Source organism: Euleptes europaea, chromosome 2 (genome assembly GCF_029931775.1).
Source record: "Euleptes europaea isolate rEulEur1 chromosome 2, rEulEur1.hap1, whole genome shotgun sequence".
NCBI classification, from domain to species: Eukaryota; Metazoa; Chordata; class Lepidosauria; order Squamata; family Sphaerodactylidae; genus Euleptes; species Euleptes europaea.
This window is the reverse complement of record NC_079313.1, coordinates 114,335,201-114,362,327: the sequence shown is the minus strand read 5'-3', so window position 1 is coordinate 114,362,327 and position 27,127 is coordinate 114,335,201. Positions and strand designations below refer to the sequence as shown.

The 27,127-nt window shown below is 42.8% G+C and overlaps 1 protein-coding gene across 1 annotated transcript; it reads right to left on the bottom strand.

Moving 5' to 3' along the window:
- Nucleotides 1-1,683: 1,683 nt before the first annotated feature.
- SLPI (secretory leukocyte peptidase inhibitor) lies at nt 1,684-7,492 on the bottom strand. The gene is made up of 3 exons (XM_056844876.1): nt 7,405-7,492; nt 2,386-2,523; nt 1,684-1,844 (listed from the first exon to the last, which is right to left on the bottom strand). The coding sequence occupies exons 1-3, from the start codon at nt 7,490-7,492 to the stop codon at nt 1,684-1,686; spliced, it is 387 nt and encodes a 128-aa protein (XP_056700854.1).
- Nucleotides 7,493-27,127: the final 19,635 nt, after the last annotated feature.

Below are 27,127 nucleotides of genomic sequence, written 5' to 3'. Positions count from 1 at the left end.
CACAACCGCAGAAAGGGTGACACACCACCATCATTGCCGCCCTTTGCATTCCCTCCTTCACCACAGTCCCCTTGTCTCCTTGCTGTGGCATTTTCAGTTTCCACACTTCTTTCTTTCCAAGCAGCAGAATCACACCTCCTTTTGGCTTATTTGTACCTCACTTTTCTCCCTAAAGGGACCCAAAACGGTTCACTGTATAAATAAACCAGTAAAGAGCAAACAAACAAAACAAATAAGTGCATTTCAGGCCAGTACCGGATTCATTTGGCTGCGAACCATGGGTTAGAAGCCAAAGGGCTTGTGTCTCTGGCCATCCCCAAGCTTGACCAGGTATCTGAAATAGGAAGGCAAAGATGTGATACAACAGACAAAGATTTTTCCTTGTGCTCCTTCCCGCCCTCTCTGCTTGGTCTTCCCACCAATGTAAGTTTTTAAAAATCATCTTCCTTCTATACTTGGAGGAGCAAAGACTTCCCTGCTGTAACCAGACGGACTTATGAGCTACTTGCAATGTACCCATGGAAAACGTTACATCTGGGCCATGTCCGCACTATACGTTTGCAGCTCCGAATTCTGCGGGCTTTCCCTGCATGTTCCCACTTCAACTCACCTGAAGGATTCCGAGGACGTCTCCAGAGCGCAATTTCGCCGCGTTAAGCGCATCCGCATATACGGCGAATTAAAAAAATAAAGCGTCCTCCACACCCGGTGCCTTTAAGTGGGAACATGCAATGCGTGTTCCATCCACTTCCTGCTGTCAGCCAACCCCCCCACTCCCCCCGCCTCCCTTACTAATGCAGGACCAATCGCCGTCCTTGCTTGGAGCGCCGACTGGGCATGCGTGGAGAGAGTGCCGGTCTGGGCTTATCAAATGCAGCGGAGAAAGGCGGCGCGGTGGGAACAGAAATTTAAACTCGTCTTGGATGCTTTCGTACTGGACGCGTGTAAATTGCGAGGTAAGTTGCTGGTGCATTCAAGGGCCTGGTTGGGCCCTCAAGAGCCACTATGGAAAAGTTCCCGAGCACTGCGGATGTTATCATCCTGAAAAAGAAAACTCCAGGCAAGCCCCTCCTCCCAATAGCTGTAATTGACAGTAGTGAAGCTCACAGCTTACCTTACTGAAAGTCTTATGTGTGTGTTAAGTGCCTTCAAGTCGCTTCCGACTCATGGCGACCCTATGAATGAAAGTCCTCCAAAATGACCTATCTTTGACAGCCTTGCTCAGGTCTTGCAAATTGAGGGCTGTGGCTTCCTTTATTGAGTCAATCCATCTCTTGTTGGGTCTTCCTCTTTTCCTGCTGCCCTCAACTTTTCCTAGCATGACTGTCTTTTCTAGTGATTTCTCGTAATGTGACCAAAATACGATAGCCTCAGTTTAGTCATTTTAGCTTCTAGGGTCAGTTCAGACTTGATTTGATTTAGAACCCACTGATCCGTAACACTCTCCTCCAACACCACATTTCAAAGGAGTCTACTTTCTTCCTGTCAGTCTTATACTGCAGCTCTATGGTGTACCCATAATTATCCTTTGAAGGGCACAAGTTCCCCAGAGCTTAAAGCATCTACACTGTAAGGGGAGCTCTTGGTTTTCTAAGGACAATTTCCTATATTTTCCAGCTTTCTTAGTTGTGCCAGACATATGATAATTGCGGACACACTGAGGTGAGACACATGAAGCAGACTTTAGTGAAACATGATACCTTGTGGGAATCTGCAGACCCTGCCGCAGTAGAGGGAAGAACAGCATATCTGGCTCCTTGGACAGTCATAGTCAGTACTGCAACGACTGATTCTTAGCGATGACGAACACTGAAATGGGATTGTGGGGCAAATCCTAGGTCTCACTGGAGTGGAAAATGATTAGTGTTAATATCCAACCAGCAACTTTAGGTATATTTCAGGTTTCTTTAACTATAGTGCAATTATAGTATCCATATTTGGAGGCTCACTAGATTACACTCTGGGACCCCCATGTCTTGTGTGTGTGTTAAGTGCCATCAAGTCGCTTCCAACTCAAGGCGACCACTTGAATGAAAGTCCTCCAAAATGTCCTATCTTTGACAGTCTTGCTCAGATCTTGCAAACTGAAGGCTGTGGCTTCCTTTATTGAGTCGATCCATCTCTTGTTGGGTCTTCCTCTTTCCCTGCTGCCCTCAACTTTTCCTAGCATGACTGTCTTTTCCAGTGACTCTTGTCGTGACCAAAATACGATAGCCCCATGTCTTACTTTACTGTATATTTACATGTGTTCCTTTTCATAGGCAGAACTTAGCCAATTTCGTACAAACCAAGAAAATATCTCTTATTTTGAGCAGTTGCTGTTTTCATAAGAATCGTCTAGAATGATAAGACATGTGATGTCCTGGAAAAAGAAATAGAAGATACCTTGTGGGAGTCTGCAGACCCGGGCACAATTGTATGAACAGCACATTTGGTTTCCTGGACAGTCATAGCTAGAACTGCAACGATCAATCCCTGGTATAGTACACCGAAATGGATTTCTGGGACAAATACGAGGTATCACTGGAGTAGAAAAAGAGTGTTAGGGAATGTCCAACAACCAATACCAGCTTACATATGTAGACAGATATAGATATAGATGTCCTGACCTGGATGGCCCAGGCAACTCAGATATTGTCAGATTTCAGAAGCTAAGCAGGGTCAGCCCTGGTTAGTGTTTGGATGGGAGACCACCAAGGATGGGAGACCACCAAGTACAGGGCTGCTACACCAAGGCAGGTAATGGGAAATCACTTCTGAATGTCTCTTGCCTTGAAAACCCTATTGTCAACTATGACTTGACAGCACTTTCCCCCACCATGGACATAGATTTCGACTCCAGTACAACCATATTGCCTAGACTAAAAGCCATCTTTGAATGGAAAATTACTAGACTAGAACTTAACTAATCAAAATTCAATCTGCCATCATCTGTTTTTTAGCATCAGGATATAAATTAATTTTAATTAAATAACCTCTGATGTTTGGTGACAGAATGAATTGGTCAGATCTGACCGTTATTGTAACACCATGCTATCTGGTTTCCTTTCCCTGTGTGGGTAAGGAAGGGGAAAGAATTACTTTGCAAATATGTAATTGACAGGGATGTTGTTTGTCCAGAGCATTTAGCCTATTTTCCTGCCCAAGAGGATCATCCTGGTTCAGTTACTATACATCACATTTCCTGCGATCATTGCTCTTCATCAGTAAGTTGGGGATGACTCGGTTCTATAGTCCTCATAGTAGGAAATTCATTTGATTTACAACTTGGTAGATTCTACAAGGCTACATTCAGGCCATCCTTGATAGGAAGTGTATCAGTCTTGCTGGCGATAAAAGAAAAGATGCTGTTTGCACATGCTTTCAGAGAGGCTTTGTGTCCCCCCACCCCGGCAGATATTTAAGGCTTCCTCATGATAGGAAATTTGCACTTGGGAGATATGAGTGGATGGAATAAGTGATGATAAAGTTATCTAATCTCTGTATGTGATTGGAAAGCACTGATACGGGATCTGATGTCTCTTGGACATCTTTCATTTTATTTAAAAGTGGGGGGGGGCTGACATGCACTGGTTTACATATAAAGTAATGAGCCTACATTGCTGCAGCCCATTGTTTAAAACACATTTTCTCCCAGTCCAATTCCAATCGGGCTGGGAGAAAAATACTGAAATCAAACATGGGCAGGGTTTATTTCCGCCCCTCTTTTTTTTTTTGTAAAAACAAAAAAGACACTCTCCCCATCCCCACTGCACACCTGAGGATCCCAGTAGAGAAGGGAAAATTAATTCCCACCTGTCAATTAATGCAGCATGTTCTCCTTCACCCACTCTGCAATTCAATTTAATCACCCATAAAATGGGGACACTTTCACCTAAGTAAAGGTCCCCTGTGCACGGGGTCATTCCTGACCCATGGGGTGATGTCACATCCCGACGTTTACTAGGCAGACTTTGTTTACAGGGTGGTTTGCCAGTGCTTCCCCAGTCATCTTCCCTTTACCCCCAGCAAGCTGGGTACTCATTTTACCAACCTTGGAAGGATGGAAGGCTGAGTCAACCTTGAGCTGGCTACCTGAAACTGACTCCCGTCGGGATTGAACTCAGGTCGTGAGCAGAGCTTGGACTGCAATACTGCAGTTTACCACTCTGCGGCACGGGGCTCTTCACTTTCACCTACCTACCTGAAATTCAGAAGGGTGGCTGCCTTGGGTGAGGGTTGGAATCCCCAAGAATTTCACCTCAATTGGATGGGGAGGAGCTTATACTAGAAATTTAAAACTTATAGAAAATGACAGTGGAACTTATTGACTAATAGGTTTTTTTAATCATTAAAATCAGCTAATCTTCTTAAATGACAAAATGCAGTTTTTGCATACTCCTAATAACTACCAAGGTTATACACTGAGCTTTCAAGTCCTGACTGCCTTGTATTCTCCAAATATGTTCTGCAATTGTTCCATATCTACCGGTATTCAAATTTGTAATGAGCAAACAGCCACCAATAAGTATCTGTTGCTCTGAAGTAACACTTCTTTTTATCTCTCCTAATGACTCATTACATTACTAAGCCTTTGTCCAATTTTAAATATTAACAAAATGCTTCTGATTAACTAGGGTTTGCCATTTGCCTTCCACTGGCAGAGGAACCCTCACCATAGCTTCCCTCACTGGGGCAGAGGGGGAAAATAGGGGCGTGAGATGCGATCTTCCAGTGCTGCAACATCGCTTCCAGCTACATAACCAGAAGTGATGTTACCATGCCATGGCCCAATCTAGAATTCACACAAAGCTCTATGGTTTTTACCGCAGAGTTTGGGGTGAACCCTAGAGTGCCCTGTAAAACAGTGGCGTCTTGTTCTGTGGCAACTCTTGCTCAGGCTACAGAGAGGAGGCAGCAAACCATAATTTGTCAAAGCAAAACAAGGTTTCAGTGGTTGTCTGTCAATTGAATCCTGGTTTTACAAACAAAGCATAGTTTAAACAAACCATGGTTGAGCTTGATGTCTCAGTGGAGCCAGAATGACACCTGGCTTTCCTTCAGCCTTTATGCAGTATATGTTTAGATCTGCACTTTTATTTGTTTCAACAGTAGATTTGTACAAACAAAGGTGTAGCTGGCTAGGACCGATTAAAACAACGTACAAATAAGCAATATGTAAAAAACGGTAACTGATCATTCAAACAATCTACCACATGAAATACTGTTGCTGCTGCAAAAACAAAGAGAGCTCCCTTTTGTATAAAGTCCCTGTCAATATATTTTTTGCCGTAAAGTCACAGCTGACCTACAGCGACCCCATAGGGTTTTCAAGGCAAGAGATGTTCAGAGGAGGTTTGCCATTGCTTGCCTCCATGTCATGACCCTGGTATTCCTTGAAGGTCTCCCATCCAAATACTAGCCAGGGTTGACCCTGCTTAGCTTCTGAGATCTGACGAGATCAGGCTAGCCTGGGCCATCCAGGTCAGGGCTCTAGCAATATGAGATAAAAATAAGTGTCAACTCACCACTGTAGGAGAAGTCTAAAAATAAATGTTCCCAAATATATGCCTTGCTATACACAGCTGATTGATCCATTAGTTGCCGATATAGACATGCATGTAGCTAGTAAGCTTCAATTTTTACTCGGTGGTTGTGATCCAGCTATCACAGTTCCAGTAATGAAATTTATTTTGGGTTTGTTTGAATTTGAGAGGCATGGGAAGACTTTAAAGAACTTATATATGATCAAATAAATTATATAAAATAATTAAATGGAAAAATTCTGCTTAGCAGTTCAGTGTGGTTAGCTCACTGCCTATTGACTAGGAGCTGTACCATTTTTAAAAAAGGGGGGAAAGATTTTTAAAAAGAGATGCCTTGCTACTTCTAAAGAGAACAGGTCATCTATCATAAGGAATTACTTCCACTATGCCCTCCCCACAAGCGTTGAGTCTCAGTTGTTGCCATTAGAGAGAGAGTAAGGCTGCTTCCACACAGGTGTTTTTACTCCACCCTTACTCTCATACTGGAGAAGGTTTTTCTTGAAGTGTCCACACAATGGCACCTTCCAGTCTTTCTTCTTCCATGGTTTTCTCCAACATTTCCAAAACCCACTTTGCTCCAGTCTTTCCAGAATGGTCAAAGTGGATTTGCGCATCATCTAGAGAGGAAGATGTGGTTTTCTCAACTTCCTCAACATCATTTTCCTTCCCTGTTCCCTCTTATCTACCATTTCTCCCTTCTACCATTGACAGGTGTTTAAAAAAATTAGTAGTTGCTATATTCCTCTGGAGGGAAGGCAGCATGGTATAGCCCAATCTTGTCAGATCTTGGAAGCTAAGCAGGGTCAGCCCTGGTTAGTATTTGGATTGTAGAACACCAAGGAATACCAGGGTTGCTATGCAGAGCAGAAGAAGAGGAGTTGGTTTTTATATGCTGACTTTCTCTACCACTTAAGGAAGAATCAAACCGGCTTAAAATCACCTTCCCTTCCCCTCCCCACAACAGACACCCTGTGAGGTAGGTGGGGCAGAGAGAGCTCTAAGAGAGCTGTGACTAGCCCAAGGTCACCCGGCTGGCTTCATGAGTTGGAGTGGGGCAACAAATCCAGTTCACTAGATTAGCATCCGATGCTCATGTGGAGGGGTGGGGAATCAAACCTGGTTCTCCAGATCAGAATCCACCACTCCAACCCACCGCTCTTAACCCCTACACCACGCTGGCAATGGCAAACCACCTCTGTTAGTCTCTTGCCATGAAAACCTCATAACGCCATAAGTCAGCTGCGACTTGATGGTGTTTTACAACACACACACACATACACACACACGCATTGCTCTGGCAATATAGCTACTGACATTTTTTTTAAAGCCCCCCTCCAGCGGTGTGCATGAGAATACTCCCACAATTCTCAATACATTGAGAATCCTCCCGCAAGGACACTCCATTGCCATTGCAAGGGCCTTTGCATTTGCTGCAGCAATTAGTGTACAACAGAGAATCACTGCTGTGTGGAAGCAGCCTAATAGCTGAACACACGAAGCTGCCTTCTACTGAATCAGACCCTTGGTCCATCTAAGTCAGTATTGTCCACTCAGACCGGCAGCGGCTCTCCAGGGTCTCAGGTAGAGGTCTTTCACATCACCTACTTGCCTAGTCCCTTGAACTGGAGATGCCGGGGATTGAACCCGGGACCTTCTACATGCCAAGCAGATGCTCTACCACTGAGCCACAGCCCCTGCCCTAGTGTGTAATTTTCACAGTTACGTTTGTTCTTCCTGCAGAATTCAGAACTACTTCCCTGTGCAAAGAGGATATCCCTGCTGAACCAACAACATGAAAACAAGTGCTGCTACAACAGGGTTTGCTGCCCTGTGCCCTCTGGAACCAATCTTCAGCCCGACAGCTGTTCTTATGTCTTACCATATGCGATTCCAGCACCATCAGTGGTAGGTAATCCTATCCAAAAAGCTAGAAGACTCACAAGGAGCAAAGCAGTCAAAGTCTTCATGGTGCCTTCGAGTATTGGGTATGAGTATCCAGAACAGAACAAAGCTGGTATTTAAACAGTCAGAGGAGCTGGGTTGAACTGATTATACTGTTTCTCACCTTCCTCGCACCTAGTAACAACACATTATAATTTTCACACACTTTAAATAATTGCACTGAGCAGCCTTGACAGGCTACATGTGTAGTTGCGTTGGTGTGCGTGTTCAGCACTGTAAAGCTGCAGAAATAGACGCCCTTCCTTCAAAGAACTTTGATGAGCCACAGCCTAATTACAAGTCAGTTCCTTCCACACATGAGGAAAACATGAAGGGTGGGGCTTGCTTTGCTAATCTATTAACTGAATCATTTGCAAAAGCTTTCTGGAAAAGAAATGTTTTACAGCCCTTCGGAAAGGTCAGCCATGAAGGGGTCTTGCAGAACTCTGCATGCAGATTGCTTTAAAGCTACTATTAGTTACTGGAAAAAGAGGAAAAGAGGAAGACCCAACAAGAGATGGATTACTCAATAAAGGAAGCCACAGCCTTCAATTTGCAAGATCTGAGCAAGGCTGTCAAAGATAGGACATTTTGGAGGACTTTCATTCATAGGGTCGCAATGAGTCGGAAGCGACTTGACGGCACTTAACACACACACACAGTTGCTGGGAAAGCATGAGACGTAGACACACTAAAAGGATCAGGTAGTTGGTCCTTTAGATGACTTCTTCCGGCTGACCCTATATCTCTGCATGCAAAAGGGACTTGGATTAACTTAGACCAGAACACTGGACAGTTGGCAGTGTGAGGAAGAAGCCAGGAAGATTCAGAGTAGGAATGTTTGCTCTTTCCTTTGTAATTAACAACACTCGCACATTCATTAGACTTAGCACAGCTGCTGCTGCTATAATCTAGTTGGCAGATCCCTGTTTTACTGTAATCAGCAGGGTTCGCCATATGTTTTAAAGATGGGCTGAAGGACAAATCCTGCCACTGTTTAAGAAGAGGAAAAGTTGGTTTTTATACCCCACTTTTCTCTACTGAAAGGAGTCTCAAAGTGACTTACAATCTCCTTCCCTTCCTCTCCCCACCAAAGGCACCTTGTGAGGTAGGTGGGGCTGAGAGAGTTTGGAGAGAACTGTGACTAGCCCAGGATCACCCAGCAGGCTTCATGTGTAGGAGTGGGGAAACCAACCCGGTTCTCAAGATTAGAGTCCGCCGCTCTTAACTACTACACCGCGTTTGTTATACTAGATCCTTCGTAAATCAGGGACTTTGATAAGTTAATAAGGTGATAGAATTCTGCATTGTACTGCTTCAGTGTGCTGGTGAAGGAATCATTTAAAAAAAAAATGGTAAGAGCTCCAAGCATTTGGAAGCATTTACTATATGCTATATTCTTCTAGCATATAGTAAAACTAACACACTAGAGATAGAAGAAGGCCAAGGTAGACCTTTGTCCTTGATAAGCTAGCTGACCAAATATAAAGTCCCAATGGCTGATACAAGGGCATTTATAGACATCTGAAGAGAGATAATAATGTTCAAAAGGCACTTGGGTAGCAATATGGAAGACTTAAACTGGGGAAAGGCCATGGCACAATTAAAAGAACTGGTTGTTGGTCATGCGAAAGGCCCTGCCTGAGTCACTGCAAGTCAAAACACATACTGATCTCAATAGACCAATGGTCTGACTGACTGGAGGGCAGTTTGGGGTGTTCTCATGGACTGGAGAAAGAATGCATCGGCATTCTATGTATGGTTGTCAACCTCCAGGTGGCAGCTGGAGATCTCCCGCTATTACAACTGATCTCCAGCCGATAGAAATCAGTTCCCCTGGAGAAAATGGCCGCTTTGGCAATTGGACTCTATGGCATTGAAGTCCCTCGCCTCCCCAAACCCCTCCCTCCTCAGATTTTGCCCCAAATACCTCCTAGTGGGGGTGAAGAGGGAGCTGGCAACCCTAATTCTATGGTAGTAATGATCTGCAATGCGGCACATGTGGAAAGGATTTACAATGTGTAAAGAAATACAGTTGGTAAAACAACAAGCCCAGTCATGTTCCCAACACATCCCCATTTTGTGAAACATCGTCTTGACATTATTGTATGTGTTGAAGCTTGTCAAGCCCTGACCTGGATCAGGCTATCCTGATCTTGTGCGATCTCAGAAGCGAAGCAGGATTGGTCTGGGCTAGTTCTTGGATGGGAGACCACCAAGGAATACCAGGGTTGCTATGCAAAGGAAGGCAATGGCAAACCACCTCTGAACGTCTTGTGCCTTGAAAACCCTACTGGGTCAACTGTGACTTGATGTCAGTTTCCACACACACAAAGCTTGTGACCCTGGCATGGCCAAAAGAATCGGGGAAAGGGGGAAGTAAATACTGAAGTGACACAGAATATATCCTGTCCTCTAGTGAATGCGCCTTCTTCCTTTCCAATTCTTGCTACTGTGGAAGCCTCCAAGGAAGGAAATTCAGGTAGAATATCTACCTGTACACATCAGATGCCAAATGTACAAATGATGCTCTTGAGGTTGATGTGACAGACTCTGTTGATGTAATGGGTGTCTGTGAGTAAGACACAGTGTGGGTAAGCATGTCCACTCATCCATGTGGTTGAATAATTAACTATGTGGTTCATATTCATAAGTACTCAGTAAATAGTTTTCATTCAATATTCATTTCAGGATGGTTTACATTATATTGCATCCTTTTACATACGTAACTTCCATTATACTTACACGTGCAACATATATTGCATTCCTTGTCAGGGCCTTCTTCCCTTTGTACAGCAGGTTATGGAACTGAAAGATTGACCGTGAGCATGAAATACATGTTCCACCAGAGCGTTCCCTTTTTTGTCAGATACACGTTTCAGCTTTTAAACATTCTGATGCTTGGGAAGAACAGTTGGGTCTAGCATGACATGTTTCCTATTCTGTAGAATCTAACCATGCAGCCTGTAGTAAAATTTGCTGTAGGAGTGAGTAAAAGAACTTGGGCTTAAAGGTGGGTCACTTGTGCTTTTTAAAGAAAAAAAAACTGAGTTGCTGGATTCTTTGATACCAGAATTAAAGCTAGCCACACTAGGAAACAATTCCGTAATCATTTCTGTTGGTTTCAAAGGAAACCACTTTACTTGTCATTGTTTAACATTTATATCCTGCCTCTCTACAAACTATAAATGTGGTGACTTACAACTTAATACATACCAAAAAAATCACTCAAATCATTTCCAAGGGTAACATGCCTAACCACACTTGACTAGAATGAAATTCCATCACCTGAGCAATTCTCCCTTGAAATTTTTAGGCATATGGGTTTTTTTTTTTACAGTATGAAGGGGGAAATTGTGTCTTTCCTTGCTGGGAAACTCTGTCAGACTAAGGGTTCCCTGGTAACCAGCTACCTCCACTTTGGTAACCAGCTACCTCCTGGTCCCTGGTTTGTTTCTCCCTCCTCCCTTTCTGACTGGAATTGAGGCGCACACTCTGGAGTTGTGCAACTGATGTATCATCTAATGCAGCAGTAGCCTGGAGAGATGGATCTCCCCCCAGAGACTGTGGCCATTTATGCAGGGCTGTTTCTCCGCCATTACCCCTGCCAACTGCTCCAGAGCTTTGTTTTGATTACGCTTGCCTTTCCTGAGCGTCAGAGGTTGCCTTGCGCTCCCTGCACATTTTTGCGCATTTTGTTAGGGCTAGGGGCTATTCCAGTGAAGGAATCCCAGTACTTAATTTTCTGCTACCATTCAGAGGGATAGGATCGTTCCTCTTGATTCTATCGAGAATAAGGCTTAATCACACACACGCACAAAAGACACAAGATGTTTGTCTTTGCATTAAAAACAATCTTTACTCTAACTCAGGGTAGAGGGTAAAAATCACTGGGAGTAAAAAAAAGAATTCTGTCTACATTCTATATTTCCTAGACTTGCCAGAGTCTCTCTGGCAGGCACTAAGCTTCCTCATGAGTAGGCATTCTTGAGAGCAAGAAAGCCTCTGATCCTTCCAGGCTGGCATCTGGAGAAGAACTGGGGTAACTGCTTTCACTTCTAACAAAGGAATCGAAAGCAGTTAAACATGCAAATAGTTGTATATGTGACCCTTAGGCAGGGCTGCAATGGCCACCAAAACTGACCACTTGGTCAGTTACAATATTAACCCCTTAACTGTATGACATATAACAAAGCTCGCTATCTAATACCCAACACATTTTGCCCCCGTTTTCTGGATTCAGGCTAAAATAGCATCCGGAAAACACAGGCAGTATGCGCAAATACGCACGGGGAGAGTGAGGCGACCTCTGACAGTTGGGAACGACATGCATAATGAAAAGGAAGCCCCGGAGCAGTCAGCGGAGTGACCGCAAGGGAAACAGCCCTGCATAAATGGCCTGTAAGAGGTCTTTGCTCTAACTCCTAATCCGACAACATTTTGTATTCCCTGGCTAAAACCAACGAAAGAAAACTTTCTGCGTGTGTGCTTGTGCTTCTCAAAAAACTTTCAAACTTGGCTTCAAGTTTCTCACTTGGGATTTCTCAGTAAAAAAGTCCCACAACAAAGAACTGGGAGTTCTCAGAGAGAGGGGGGGGCAGGCATTGACATGGAGGCAGGCAATGGTAAACCACCTCTGAATGTCTCTTACCCTGATAACTCTACAGGGTCACCTGTGACTTGCTGACACTTTCCATCACAAAGCCAATAGCAAAACAACCCCCCCAGACCCCAACAACAAGAGACAATCAAAACCACTGGAAAAAATATAGACAGATGTGAGGGGGGGGAAGGAACTGAAATAGGGAACATTCACCTATCCCTCCACAAAGGCGAATTGCCCTTTTGGCAGAAATGGCAGCAAGGGGATCTCTAGTGCTGCTTCTTATGGAAACACAGGTTCTATTGATAATTGCAACGCCATGTCAAGTAAATCCGCTAATTATGGACATTATGTCAATATTGGCATTGTAACTCTTCCATTTTGTTTTAGGAAACTTCAGCTCCACTGCAGCGTGGAACAAAGAGTTCCCTGACGCGTTTCGGCCTATGGGGCCTTCATCAGTGGTTAATTAAAACCCTTTGTAAACCTGCACACATTTACAGAAATACATTAATGAATACAAATACAAATACAAACAGTTCAAACCCAACCAGGCATGTGTATATGTTGTAAATTCTATTCTCAATTACTCAAACATCTGCAGGTGCACACATAGTATTTGAGAGACTTATACTAACCAGTATTACAACAAGAACCTATTATACCAGATGTTTGAGTAATTGAGAATAGAATTTACAACATATACACATGCCTGGTTGGGTTTGAACTGTTTGTATTTGTATTCATTAATGTATTTCTGTAAATGTGTGCAGGTTTACAAAGGGTTTTAATTAACCACTGATGAAGGCCCCATAGGCCGAAACGCGTTTGGTATGTGGTTATAGTTATCAACCTCAGGAAATGCCATTGTGCTATTTTAATACTTTTAAATAATTTTAACTTTTATATAGCACTTTTAATACATTATACTTTCAGTATTTATACATAGACAAATATATATTTTCTTTTCACCAAACCTTGGGTACCCAGCTTTTGTTTTTAGGTTGGGTTTTATTCCCCTCCTTTTTTCCTTCCGCAAAGAGTTCCCTACCTAGTCACCGATCATTAGGGAAGATAATTGTTTCAACAACTGGTTTTTTGGTAAACAAGAGGAAGCCACGTCCATCTCATTCCGACATAGTACAGCACAATTTACATGCACATCCAAAATATACGATTAAGAATTCAACGTGGTATTAATGGTTTGTTTATTCAAAACTTTTACAAACATGCTGCAGAGATCCTTTATGACTCATTAAAAGCTCTCTCTGTGTTGCCCCTCCCTCAACAGTTTCTTCCCTCCTACCTATGGTTGCCTGGGGAGGAGAGGGACCTCACTGGGGTGCAGTGCCACCGAGTCCATCCTCCACAGCATCCATTTTCTCCAGGAGAACTGATCTCTGTTTCCTGGAGATGAGCTGTAATTCTGGGGGATCCCCAGGTCCCACCTGGAAGCTAGCCTCCCTATTTGCCTCCTTCTATTCTAGGATCAAACTGGAGTCCTGCTTTCTATAGCACATGGTGGAAGGGAGAGAGCAGGTGAAGGGACTAGGGGTAGAATGCAGCAAAGATGCAACAGCTGCCTCCTTTTCCTCCAGTCTAGAGAGGATTTTAAAATGGATATGCGGAATCTCTGGGTTGATTTTAGGGTTGCCTACTTGAGCTTGGGAAATACTAGAGCAGGGGTGTCAAACATAAGGCCCACGGGCACCTTGAGAGCTCTTATCTGGCCCACAATTCAACTAAGTAGAAAGCCATAATCCGAGATGACAACTATATAAGGTTATGATATATGAAAGCATTTCATCATCTTTAAATAAAACTGCTGATATCATACTGCCCTTGTACAAATCTATGGTGAGACCACACTTAGAATACTGTGTACAGTTCAGGTCACCACACCTAAAAAAGGATATTACAGAGCTTGAGAAGGTGCAGAAAAGAGCAACCAAAATGATTAGGGGACTAGAGCAACTGTCCTATGGGGAGCGGTTAAGACGCTTAGGGCTGTTTAGCTTGGAAAGAAGGCGGATGAGGGGAGACATGATAGAGGTCTATAAAATTATGCATGGTTTGGAGAGAGTGGACAGGGAGAAGTTTTTCTCCCTCTCCCATAATACTAGAACACAGGGTCATCTGCTAAAGCTGGAGGGTGAGAAATTCAAAACAGATAAAAGGAAGTATTTTTTCACACAACACATAGTTAAATTGTGGAACTCCCTGCCCCAGGATGTGGTGATGGCTGCCAGCTTGAAGGGCTTTAACAGGGGAGTGGACATATTCATGGAGGAGAGGGGTATTCATGGCTGTTAGTTAGAATGGATACTAGTCATGCTGCATACCTATTCTCTCTAGTATCAGAGGAGCATGCCTATTTTGGGTGCGGTGGAACACAGGCAGGATAATGCTGCTGCACTCGTCTTGTTTGTGGCTTCCTAGAGGCATCTGGTTGGCTACTGTGTGAACAGACTGCTGGACTTGATGGGCCTTGGTCTTATCCAGCAGGGCCTTTCTTATGTTCTTAAATCTGCTTTTTAAATTCCATATAAGCTAACTTTTGATATCAGCAAATATATAGATAAATATATAGAAGGTCAATGCAGTTTTAACCAACCAATATTATGTTGTGTAAGCATTTAATAGTTCTATATCAGTTTAGGATAAAAAGATTATTAACCCATTACAGTTATTCACAAACAGTAACTTGTCCTAGAGATGTATTGACAGACAGAATTATTATGTCGTGTGGTATGTATGCCTTTTGTTGCATGTTGTATGTTTTACAAAATGTTGAAAAAAATTAATGAAAATTTAAAAAAATAAGTCAGCTGAGGCAGCCACCCCAACTCTCGATCAGAGCTGGCAAGGCATGGGCCGGCCTGACCAAGTGGCATTTATTATTATTAAAAAACTCCCCCAGGGGTTGCTATAAGATGCCGACTTGGCGGCACTTTACACCCATTTATGACACCCTCAGGGGTTCCCCATCCAAGAACTGACTGTGGCTGACCCTGCTTAGCTCCCAAGCTCTGATGAGCTCAGGCTAAGCTGGGCTACTCATCTCTATGAAGGAGGACACAAATAGCAATTCATTGTTTTAGGTCTTAAAAAGAGTAGCGACTGCAATTTAGAGGCTTGCTACAGGCAACTATAGAGACACCATGGTCAGTTTATTGGAGCAGAGCTAAGCAGTTTATTGGAGCAGAACTGAAGGCATAATCTTAGCCAAGGATTGTTGTCAGGCAATTTAGGAGCAATAACTGGGTCAATTTATCTGTGCAGGTACAAAGCAGTTATGTAAGGACACCCCCCTGCCGCCGCCTTTTGTAATGAATGAAGACATTTCACCAAATTCCAAGAGGTGGAGAAGGATGGGGCTTACTTGGTAAATGACATCAGTCTTCCCACATGAGAGCTAATAATTTGAGATTATTATAGTTGACAGGATTTTGAGGCAGGGAACAAAGCATCTATGAGGAGAGGATGTTTGATCAGTGGTATATCACATACTTTTCATGCAGAACTCATATCAGTGGCATAACTGTGGGGGGTATATGGGACAATACCTCTCCAAACCGATGCCCTCTCCCCTGCTCTGAATCCCCAGCTTTCATATTTAAACAAGTGTCTCGCCGTGGTTTGTTCTAAGACTTCTGTGCATGCCTCATCTTGATAACTACTGCACATGAAAATTGGAGATGAGAGGTCATAATTGGCACTGAAAGCTCAACTACATTTTACATTTAGCACATAGCAAATCATAGTAAAACTTGACAGAACTTAACACACACACAAGGAGGAACATGACAGCGGTTTTTTTCCTTCTCCCAAAATACTAGAACTCGAGGGCAGCCAATGAAGTTGATGAACAGTAGATTCAGGGTGGACAAAAGGAATACTTCTTTACACAGAGAGTAATTAAAGTATGGAATTGGTTGCCAGGGGATGTAGTGATGGTCACAGACATAGCTTTAAAAGGCGATTTGACAGATTAGGATAGCTCTTTCCTTTTTCTCTTTTATATACTTTCCCCCCATTTTGCTCTCTTCTTTTCAAGATATGCCTTCATTTATCTCTCTCCCTTTCTAATCCCCCCTTATTTCTCAGTCTTGTTCTCAACTCCTCTTCCCATCCTGGTTGGCAACTTAGAAGTATTTAATAGTAATATACCAGCGAACCCTTGTCAATATTATTAACAGAAGCAGGTGGGGGGGAGCTAATATTTCCCCATGATCTAACAAAGTAGTAAAAAGTTGCTCCCCTCCCCCCACTTACATGCATGGTAATGGAAAGTTAATCAGACTTCGTGGTTACACATGTGTAACAGAAGTTAGAACTCCTCCTCCCCCACCCCCAGTCAGATTAAGTTACATTTTAAACAATGTTCAGGCAGTGGGTTGTTGTTGCATTGGTGGGACATCTAATATCCCTTTGTAAATGCTACTTTTCTACTGTAGACATTAAGCTTCATGTTATATGACAAATGACAGTATTTTTAGAAAATATATCATCAAAATCCATCCCAGTTTTTCCAATATTTCTCATCCAGCACCAATACATAATAAATTTGCCCTTCTTTTGTGCTAGCTAAATGTACACGGGTAAACTTAAGTAGATTTCTTATTGATTTACTTAAGATTTATTGTGATATGAAGAGTTGAAGAATAATAGAATCATAGAGTTGGAAGGGACCACCAGGGTCATCTAGTCCAACCTCCTGCCCCATGCAGGAAATTAACAACTACATCCCCCCCACATCCCCAATGACCCTAATCCTCCCCCCGCAATGCAGGATCAAAGCACTCCCGACAGATGGCCATCCAGCCTCTGCTTAAAGACCTCCAAAGACGGGGACTTTACCACCCTCTGAGGCAGTGTATTCCACCATCGAACAGCCCTCACCGTCAGAAAGTTCTTCCTAATGTTTAGGTGGAATCGCTTTTCTATTAGTTTAAATCCATTACTCTGTGTCCTAGTCTCTGGAGCAACAGAGAACAAGCTAGTTGCCTCACCAACATGACATCCCTTCAAATATTTAAACATGGCTATCATGTCTCCCCTCAACCTTCTCTTCTCCAAACTAAACAAACCCAACTCCCTAAGTCTCTCCCCATAGGGCATGGATTCCAGACCTCTGACCATTCTGGTCACCCTCCTCTGGACACGCTCCAACTTGTCAACATCCTTCTTAAATTGTGGAGCCCAAAACTGGACACAGTATTCCAAGTGAGGTCTGACCAATGCAGAATACAATGGTAGTATTACTTCCCTTGATCTAGACACAATACTCCTTTGATGCAGCCCAGAATTGTATTGGCCTTCTTAGCCACCATATCACACTGTTGACTCATGGTGTGGTCCACTATGACTCCCAGATCTCTTTCACATGTACTGTTGTCAAGCCAACTCTCTCCCATCCTGTACCTGTGCCTTATGTTGCTTCTGCCTAGGTGAAGTACTTTACACTTCTCCGTATTGAAATCAATTTTATTTCTTATGGCCCAGCTCTCCAGTCTATCGAGGTCATTCTGAACTCTGACCCTACCCTCTGGGGTATTAACCACCCCTCCTAACTTGGTGTCATCTGCAAATTTAATTAGCATGCTCTTTATTTCATCATCCAAGTCATTTATAAAAATATTAAATAGTACAGGACCGGTCCCAGGACAGACCCCTGTGGTACCCCACTGGTCACTCCACTCCAGGATGAAGTTGCGCCATTAATGAGCACCTTTGGGTTAAGTTGGTCAACCAATTACCAACCCACCTAACAGTAGCAGTGTCCAGCCCACATTTTACTAGCTTTGTTTCAAGATCATGGGGGACTTTATCAAAGGATTTACTGAAATCAAGGTACACTACATCTACAGCATTCCCTTCATCTACCATACTTGTCACTCTTTCAAAAAAAAGATATGAGATTAGTTTGGCATGACCTGTTTTTGAGAAACCCATGTTGACTGTCAGTGATCACGGCATTTCTTTCTAAGTGCTTACAGACCGTCTGTTTAATTATCTGCTGTAGTATTTTACCTGGTATTGATGTCAGGCTGACTGGGCGATAATTGTTTGGGATTTCTTTTTATACCCCGATTTTCTCTACCTTTAAGGAGTCTCAAAGCGGCTTACAATCACCTTCCCTTCCTCTCCCCACAACAGACACCTTGTGAGGTAGGTGGGGCTGAGAGAGTTCTGAGCAGGCTTCATGTGGAAGAGTGGGGAAACCAATCTGGTTCACCAGATTAGAGTCTGCTGCTCAGGTGGAGGAGTGGGGAATCAAACCCTGTTCTCCATATTAGAGTCCACCACGCTTAACCACACTGGCTCTCAGTTTTTGTGAACTACAGCTCACTTCATCAGATGTACAAAATGTATTCTGTATTGGTACACGTAGGTACATATGAACAAATATAAAATTATAACATGAGACGAATGGTTTGGATCAAGGCCATATGTGAGGGTCCAGGTGGAATCTTTGCCCAGGGACCGATGGTGGCTCTTGGCAGCCCTGCATTTAGCAACTCATTGTTCCTCCCTGTGTCAACTAGATTAAAAGAGCTTGCTTTTGGTTTTGCCTGTGTAATTTGTGCAGACTGCAAAATTCAGGCTTTATGGAACAGAATGAATCTGAAAAACTATCTTTACATTTGACAGACATTTACGTTCTATATCCCTGAAGACATTTATTTCACTTTGTACTCACAATTATTATCCTGTCCAGATGCGGAGGAAAGCTCTGCCCAAACACCAAAGATAGCCAAACAGAGGAAGATGCCATTTGTCTTCATGGTATTGTCAGAGGCTGGGCTTGTATAGCAAGACAGGCTAGGTTATTCAGGGGATAATGATGGGAAAGGAGGAAGGGGGTTTACTTTGCACTTAAGATGTACCCAACTAGCTCTCAGACCTTTAAAACTCATTGCTTTATCGCTAAGCCCCACTTATTTGTGGCCCATCTGGCTAGAGCAACTCTTAAGAGGGACAGGGAGTTTCTGTTCCTGAACAGGAGCAGGGCAGTTCCAGCATTGCTTAATCATAACGTTAAGGGCATGCCTTCCTTCTCCCTACACCTGCATGCGATTTGCATGAACCTAAAGCTTGTAAAGACTATGCGCACCAGCAATTGTACAGATTTAATAGGCTTTTGTCACACAAGGAGCGGAAGACAGAAGATGGCAACCAAGATGATTAAAGGGTTGAAACAAGAGTCTGGGACTTTTCAGTTAAGAAAAAAGACAACTGAAGGGTAACATGACAGAGGTTTATAAAATTAATCACAAGGTGGAGCAAGTAGATAGAACTTTTTCTTCATCTCCTATAATACTGAGGATCGGATCATCAATGAAAAGGATCATCTTGGCAACCGGCAGGAGGGTGTGATTGTGGGGGAGACAGTGTCATAATCATGATAACAACACTTCTGGGTACAACCTGGAAGTGACTATGGGTTGCTCTAGGAAACACAGAAACTCTGTGGTTTTACCATAGACTTTCTGGTGATCCCTAGAGCTACTGCTGTTGCTTCCAGGTTGTTCCCAGAAGTAACATAATTGCCCATGCGATCCTCCACTCTGACTGGGAGCTTGGCAGCCCTAGCTGCTAGCCCTGATGACTAAAGAGAATCTCCATATTCAGAGGCAGCAGAGCTCTGGATTAAGGTTGCACATCTCCAGATTGGGCCAGAGGATCTCTCAGAATTACAATTTATCTACAGATAACAGAGATCAGTTCACCTGGAGAAAATGGCTGTTTTGGCAATTGGAGTCTATGGCACTGAAGTCCCTCTCCTCCCCAAGCCCTGCCCTTCTCAGGCTCTGCCCCAAAAATCTCCAGGTATTTCCCAACACGGAGCTGGCAGCCCTACTAACTCATCTTTGGTTTCTGGACCCAGTTCAACATGCTGGTATGTTGATTTTTAAAGCCTTGGATATCATGGATCAGAAAGTGTTCTCCATAACTGCCTACTCTCATATGAACCTGCTGATTATCCTGTCCTGAGTACTCTCACCCACTCCATCTGTGGTGGGACGTTAGGAGAGACAAATCCTTCTCATTATCGCTGTCTACTATTGATTCCTTTTTGAAGGATATTCACTGGTCTTCTTTCTTTTTGAATTTTAGGTATTTGGTAAAAATTTACTTTTCCATACAGCCTTTTATGATGCATACCTAATAGCTATACACCTAATAGCACATTCTAGCGGTTTTTTTTTTAAGAAAACTTTACCATTGCTGCTACATATAGCCTTGACAAAGTCTAACAAGTCATTATGCTTTATGAACTATACTATTGAGAATAAAGCGACTATAGTCTTTACAAGCTTTATATTCATGCACGTGGCATACTAAGCATACCGTTTTGCAGTGGTTTTACTCTTATCAGAATTAGAGGGTAGCCTAGAGGCTGTGTTGGATTGGATGGTGAATAAACCGAATCTTAATCCAATCAAGATGAATTTGATGATGCAGGGTTGCTGGATGAAGTTTTTGATTGAGGAAAGATTTCTTCCAAAGGCTTTGAAGATTGTCTCTCTTTGTCTGAGATGCTGAATGGTTTGAACGGACTGATTTGAGTAGATTCTGACTGTTTCTGATTGAGAGTTTCATTCTGCTCTCTCTCCAGTTTTCATTTACCAATTGACTCTGTTTGTTTCCATATTGTTTGCTTTTGCAGTCTCCTGCCACGATCTGTTGATACCATTGCGTTATGATTTTGTAAACGGTTTGGAATATGTTTAATCTAAAAGCACTATTACTATTTTTCAAAATAAAATAAATATTGAACTATATAAATAAGAAAATAATAAATAAATAAATAAATAATAAACTATAAGTGACAAATGGGCCTCCGTACCCTGCATATCCCCCCACCCGAATTGTTATCTTTGGGGGATGTAGAATACAGCAGGCTCTTCTGTGGCCTATATACTATGCGAGTCATGCCTCAGAATAATACTATTGTTAGAATTATACTGACTGTTTTTAATTACTGGTTTTACTGTTTTATTATGTTTCCTTGTATAATTATATTTATGTGAGTCGCCCTGAGCTGGCCTTGGCTCGGGAGGGTGGATTATAAATTTGATAAATAAATAAAATTGATAGATATAGCGATAGTTATTAGCAGGGCCGGATTTAGGTTTGATGTGGCCCTAAGCTATTGAAGGTAATGGGGCCCTTTACATGTCCAGCTGTCCTTTGTCAACAACAAATTGTCGCTGTTTTTTTGTGTTGAATATATGCTATATGGTAATTTATGGACCTAATAGGTATCTAAAGATATTTGCACATAACAAAATATGTATTTTATCAAAGTAATTGTTACTTACATCATTACTTACATCATAGGAGCCTACACAACACAAAACACTGTTGCTGTATGTAGGTTTTATTTTATTTGTTTTTTATCTTATCTTTTGGAAATGTACATCCAGGGTTTTTTTCCCTTTAAATTTTTGGGGGGCTCCCAAGAGAGTGGGGCCCTAAGCTATAGCTTGTTTAGCTTATACGTAAATCCGGCACTGGTTATGAGTTTTAAAGATCAGCGAGCTGGCAGAGTTCCGAGTGACAAGAACATCTCCCACTTGTTCCCTCATCATTAGCCACTGGAGACTTTAAAGTCCAGCCCCACTAGCTTAGCATTTGCAGTTCAAGCCTAGCCTCGGACGTGGCTATGAAGGCATGCGGCATCTTCCTCTTTATAGCTCTCCTCACTGTTTCGACAGAGCTGCCCTCTTCATTTAGACAACATCTGCCTGGTGAGTACAAAGCAAAAACATTCTGGACAAAGAACACGAATCTTTGTATTTTGTATTTTTCCCAATTAGTATGGCCTCCTGTTAAAACCTTGGATTATATATTTATTTTATCAGACCTAGACTCAGATACTGAGAAAGTACATCAGAGAGTGAAATACCTAGCCCTAAAGATACCAAATAGCTCTGATAATGCACCTTTACCCTGCACTAAAGGTAAAGGTCCCCTGTGCAAGCACCGGGTCATTCTGACCCATGGGGTGACGTCACATCCCGACGTTTATTAGGCAGACTTTGTCTATGGGGTGGTTTGCCAGTGCCTTCCCAGTCGTTTTCCCTTTACCCCCATCAAGGTGGGTACTCATTTTACCAACCTCGGAATGATGGAAGGCTGAGTTGAACTTGAGCCGGCTACCTGAAACCAACTTCCGTCGGGATCAAACTCAGGTCGTGAGCAGAGCTTGGACTGCAGCTTACCACCCTGCACTACAAATGGATAAAATCTTTTATTAACTGTGTTTATTCTAAAGTTGTAAAACCGTTTGTTTCTTTGTTTCTCTATATCATGAATGCTTAAGACTTTGTCAATGAGCAATAAAGAATAAATTAAGCCAATTAGTGTTGAGGGTGCATCCTGCGATATGATGAATCAGATTTTGTTCCATACATCCACAGCCTTTGTAAAATATTCAAGCCAAAAAAATGTTTGCTCTTCACTTCTCCTGGATGGAGAAGACAGAGCACTTTGAACCTAGATTTTAATGTGTGAAATGGCAAAATCCACTTGCAAACTATCATTAAAGTGGATTGAAAGTGCATTATTTTGCATATGTGAAAGTGCCCTAGAGAGCAGCTAGAAAATTAAGCTTTACATCCTGACTACATGAAGTCAAACCCCAAGGCTTTGGAACTTTTCAGCAGCTGGTACCCACAAAAGTTGAAACTGGTTGTGATGAACTGCTGCTCAGGCTGAAGAAACTCGCATAACCCCCTAAGCTATGGGGGGGATCAGGCTGTTTTCAATAAAACCTTCCTCGCTGTTTTCAATAAAACCTTTACAAATATTGACCATTTCTTAGTGAATTTATCAATTGTACATTAATACCCTCAAGACTTCTTTGCTGGTACATTAATGTAGAAATCAATGCTATTTTCCAAATTATCAAAATGCTGTCATTTATAAGAGGTGCATTTTCTGATTTCCATCAGGAAGTGACACCATGTCATGCTTCTATTAATAAACGCATTCATTTAGATAACAAATAGGATTGCCAGGTCCCTCTTCGCCACCGGCGGGAGGTTTTTGGGGTGGAGCCTGAGGAGGGCAGGGTTTGGGGAGGGGAGGGACTTCAATGCCATAGAATCCAATTGCCAAAGCAGCCATTTGCTCCAGGTGAACTGATCTCTAATGGCTGGAGATGAGTTGTAATAGCAGGAGATCTCCAGCTAGTACCTGGAGGTTGATGATGCAAATAAAACAGTAGTAGGCAAAATTGAATGAGACAATAAGCAATGGATAGCAGGCAGCAAAACAGCGAAGGCTGTAACTATATTACAAGAAATAAATGTACAAATGAAGCTAAGGAAATAAAGCAAGGAAATAACAATGTCAAGAAAAAAAATCAGCTGGAGTTGCTGATAATAAGTGCAAAAAAGTTCATGTAAGACATAGAGTCATATTTTAGTCAATATCAATGTCAATGTGTCTTCAGGCAACGGAGATACAGATGGCAACGCGGCTCCGGACGTATTCCAGCGTTTTCACTACAAAAGTAGCTTCATCAGCCAAAAGGCTTAATATTACTATTCCTAGGATTAAAGTGGAGCTCCCTGACGGGCTGCTATCTTGAAAACTTTTAGTTTGTATAATCTCTCCATTACAGGAAAAACTAGGTACTGTCCCTTCCCTGATTCTATGTGCACCAGAGGAACTCCTCTTTGTAGAAATGATTTTGAGTGTCCCAAAGGAGAGAAGTGCTGCTCAATTGATTGTAGAATGAAATGCACATATGCCACAGAAGGTACCTTTTCAAACTGAATGTTTCAGTCCTCAAATATCTTCCTCTGCCTATTGTCCTATTAAGATTTATGGAAATGCACTTGCACTAATAGTTTGAGATTGAGATACAACCATTTTTATATAGTTCCCTCTATAAAACAATTCATTGAGTGGACAAAAAGCTTATCCCTTAGACCACTGTCCTTAGACCACTGTACTGCTTTTCTGCTTTCACAGAGCTTTTAGCATAGGGAGAATTAAGAAGAGCAGTATCACCTCCTTCTATGTTGCCAACCTCCAGGCACTAGCTGGATATCTCCTGCTCTTACAACTGATCTCCAGCCGGTAGAGATCAGTTCTCCTGGAGAAAAATGGCCGCTTTGGCAATTGGACTGTATGGCATTGAAGTCCTTCCCCTCCAAACCCCGCCCTCTTTAGGCTCTGCCCCCAAGACCTTTTAGCAACAAATTGACCAGATTGAAAAGGTGCATCTAATCTTTATAACAGACAGTGTAGGGTTGCTAGGCTTCTTTCACCAACCCCAGGGAGCTTTGGGGGGCATGGAAATGTTTGCCCAACTTCATATTTTTCTTGGATGTTTATTTGGCGGAAATACTAATAATTGTATTGCTAATTGACTTAAGGTGTTCTTAAGAGATAATAATTACATGTTTTAACTGGTATTGTTAAACTGGTGAACGTTCTGTACCAGACCCATCTGATTTAATCTGTTTTATTGTTCCTTCCATTCCAGATGTTCCACAGTGGTTGATTTTATATTCCAAAAAGTGATCCGTCACTTCATGGTAGGCATCTGTGTTGCTATAAAAGTAGCTCTGAATAAAAATCTAAAAACCTTTTCCTTATGTCTTTGTGTATTTTTTTTTTTTTTACTGTGAGTCTATAATATTGGAAATTTAAGGCCTGAGATTTAGCTATACAAGCAGGCTTGGATTTTCCTGTAGACTATACCTCAATACAAATTCAAGTGAAGCCTAAATAAGGCTAAATGAAATGTGTTCTAAACCCCTGCTTATAGCCCTCCTGCAAAATCTCAGGATCAGCCATGGCCCACTGCAGCCCCAGGTGCCATCACATGCACACTGATGCATCTGGGTGGTGAGCATCCAGGGCTGTCCCTAGTCACCCGGTCCAGGAGTGGCGGCAGCATGGCATAAGACAAGCAGCAAACCTGGCCACCTCTGCACTGTGCCCATGTATCCAGGCAGCTGGTAGTGGGGACTTTCCCCCATTGCTTCATCTGGGACATCTGTGATTGGTGGTGGTATGGCATAGCATTTAGAAAGTACTAGCCCTGGGCACAGTCTCATCAATACGCCCAGGCAGTGGGCAGAATGTTCTCCTGTAACCAGGTCCAGAATCAGTAGTGGGGACACTGCTGCAAGTCACACCCCCAGCCCCAGTGAGGGTGGCCTAACTGGGGGTGGCTTCCCCACAGCATGGGGAGGTGAAGTCATTCTTCTGCGGCACCAAATCCCCTTGGCCAGTCTGGATTGCAGTGATCAGCAAGTGACACTGTAGAATACCAGATAGCAGAACCTATAGAGGGCATGACGTGGAGGCAGTAAGTAGGGCAGAGGACAATGAGTTCCCAACCCCCAAACCTTGAAACAAACCCTTTCATCTGTACACCTACATCACTCCTACATCACCTATGTTATAAACAACAAGGAGTATTTTGGCTAGCTCAAGTAGACTGGGAGAAGTGGAAGGAGAGAGGAGGAATCATAGGTGGGGGGATTGGATGACCACTCTGGCAAATTTCTTGCTGGTCCCCATTTATCTACATCTATTATAACTAAACAGCTAAATAAAGTACAATTTGCAATCAAGAGATGGAAGAAAGAGTTTACACAGGCCTTTTATGCATGGCTGTTTCCCTTGTGGTCACTGCTCCAATGACTTCGGATCTTTGTTTTGATTATGCATGCTGTTTCCGACAATCAGAGGTCGCTTTGCTTTCCCCCTGCGTTTCCCTGCGTTTTGCCCGTGTTTTCAAATTTGAGATTAAACAGGTCCCTGAAAACATGGGCAAAATGCAGTGAAACGCAGGAGGAGAGCAAGGCGACCTCTGATTTCGGAAACAGCATGCAAAATCAAAACAAAGATCCAAAGTTGCTGGAGGGGTGACCGCGAGGGAAACAGCCATGCATAAAAGGATCAGGCTCTCTGGCAAGCTGAAAATGAGGGAGGGGGGTAATGCCAAGCTTATGTCTAGCCCAAGCAGACAACATAACTTTATAGACCAGCAATAAGCCACCAAGATCTCAGACACTGAGGGGTGAGTTACCACAAAATAGCAGTGTGAGATTGTGTGGTGCTGGAAAAAAACCCATGGCTGACTCAATATGATATGTAGCACCATCATCAGTGTTATCCCTGAGAGGGCCAAATGGAAGAAAGGAGTTGATATATCTGTTACACTGTGGGATATTCCTTGCCTGCCCCGGTGATAGGCTTAAAAAAATAAAAGTTTGATTAAACAATAAGAAAACAAGGAACAAACACTAGTCCTTTCCAACTTTAAAGACACCATGGAGAAGTCAACATGTCACGAATCTCCATCAAGATGGAATCTACAGTCTGGGAAGCCCTAATGAGAAGGATCTGTGTCTCCTGACCTCCCACCCAAGGAGTGGGTGGGTGTACTCGCAGCAGGGCCTCTGAAGAACAGCAGATTTGTTTGGGGTAGGTGGTTCTGAAGAACATGTCATGACGCAGCCTACTTGGACCTTTAGCCTTTTCGAGCACCACAGTGCTGGTTTTATTCTCTCTCACTCTGCTTTCCCAGTGTATTTTGTAAATTACCACTCTTCATCCCAGCACCCAGGCTTCCTCTGTGTGTGGCTCCACCTGATGGGGCAGCCATTTTGTGGCTGGATCCTCCTCCTGTGGCAGCCATATCTAGCTGTCCCCACCACCCTGTGTCAGAATTCCACGTGCCCACAGGCTTCAAAGGTTGGGGACTCCTCGTTTAGTGTATGCCCCATCACGTCGACTGTATTGTCTTGCACTGTGTAATCTGCCTTGAGTCTTGGTGAGAATGGCAGCCTACAAACAGTGTAAATAACTAAACAAACAAATAAATAAAATTAATGTCATTTTTTCAAGGCCCCACTGGAAAGAGAAGTGTTTTTAGAAATCTTCAGCAAGTTTATTTGAGATAAAAATTTACATACAATAAAAAAGACGTTGGTTTAAAAAATAGGACTGCCCTGCTTTCAGAAAGAAAGATATATACAAACACACATATATAGATTTTTTCTTTTAAAAAACTATTTGA

What these genes read in the sequence shown, in the direction of transcription:
- SLPI (XM_056844876.1), bottom strand. Translation starts at nt 7,492, where the DNA reads ATGAAGACTTTGACTGCTTTGCTCCTTGTGAGTCTTCTAGCTTTTTGG. An exon ending in TGGTGCTGGAATCGCATATG is followed by an intron (nt 2,524 to 7,404) that starts GTAAGACATAAG and finishes TTTCTACTCCAG; the next exon opens with TGATACCTCGTATTTGTCCC. An exon ending in GGTCTGCAGACTCCCACAAG is followed by an intron (nt 1,845 to 2,385) that starts GTATCTTCTATT and finishes TTTCCACTCCAG; the next exon opens with TGAGACCTAGGATTTGCCCC.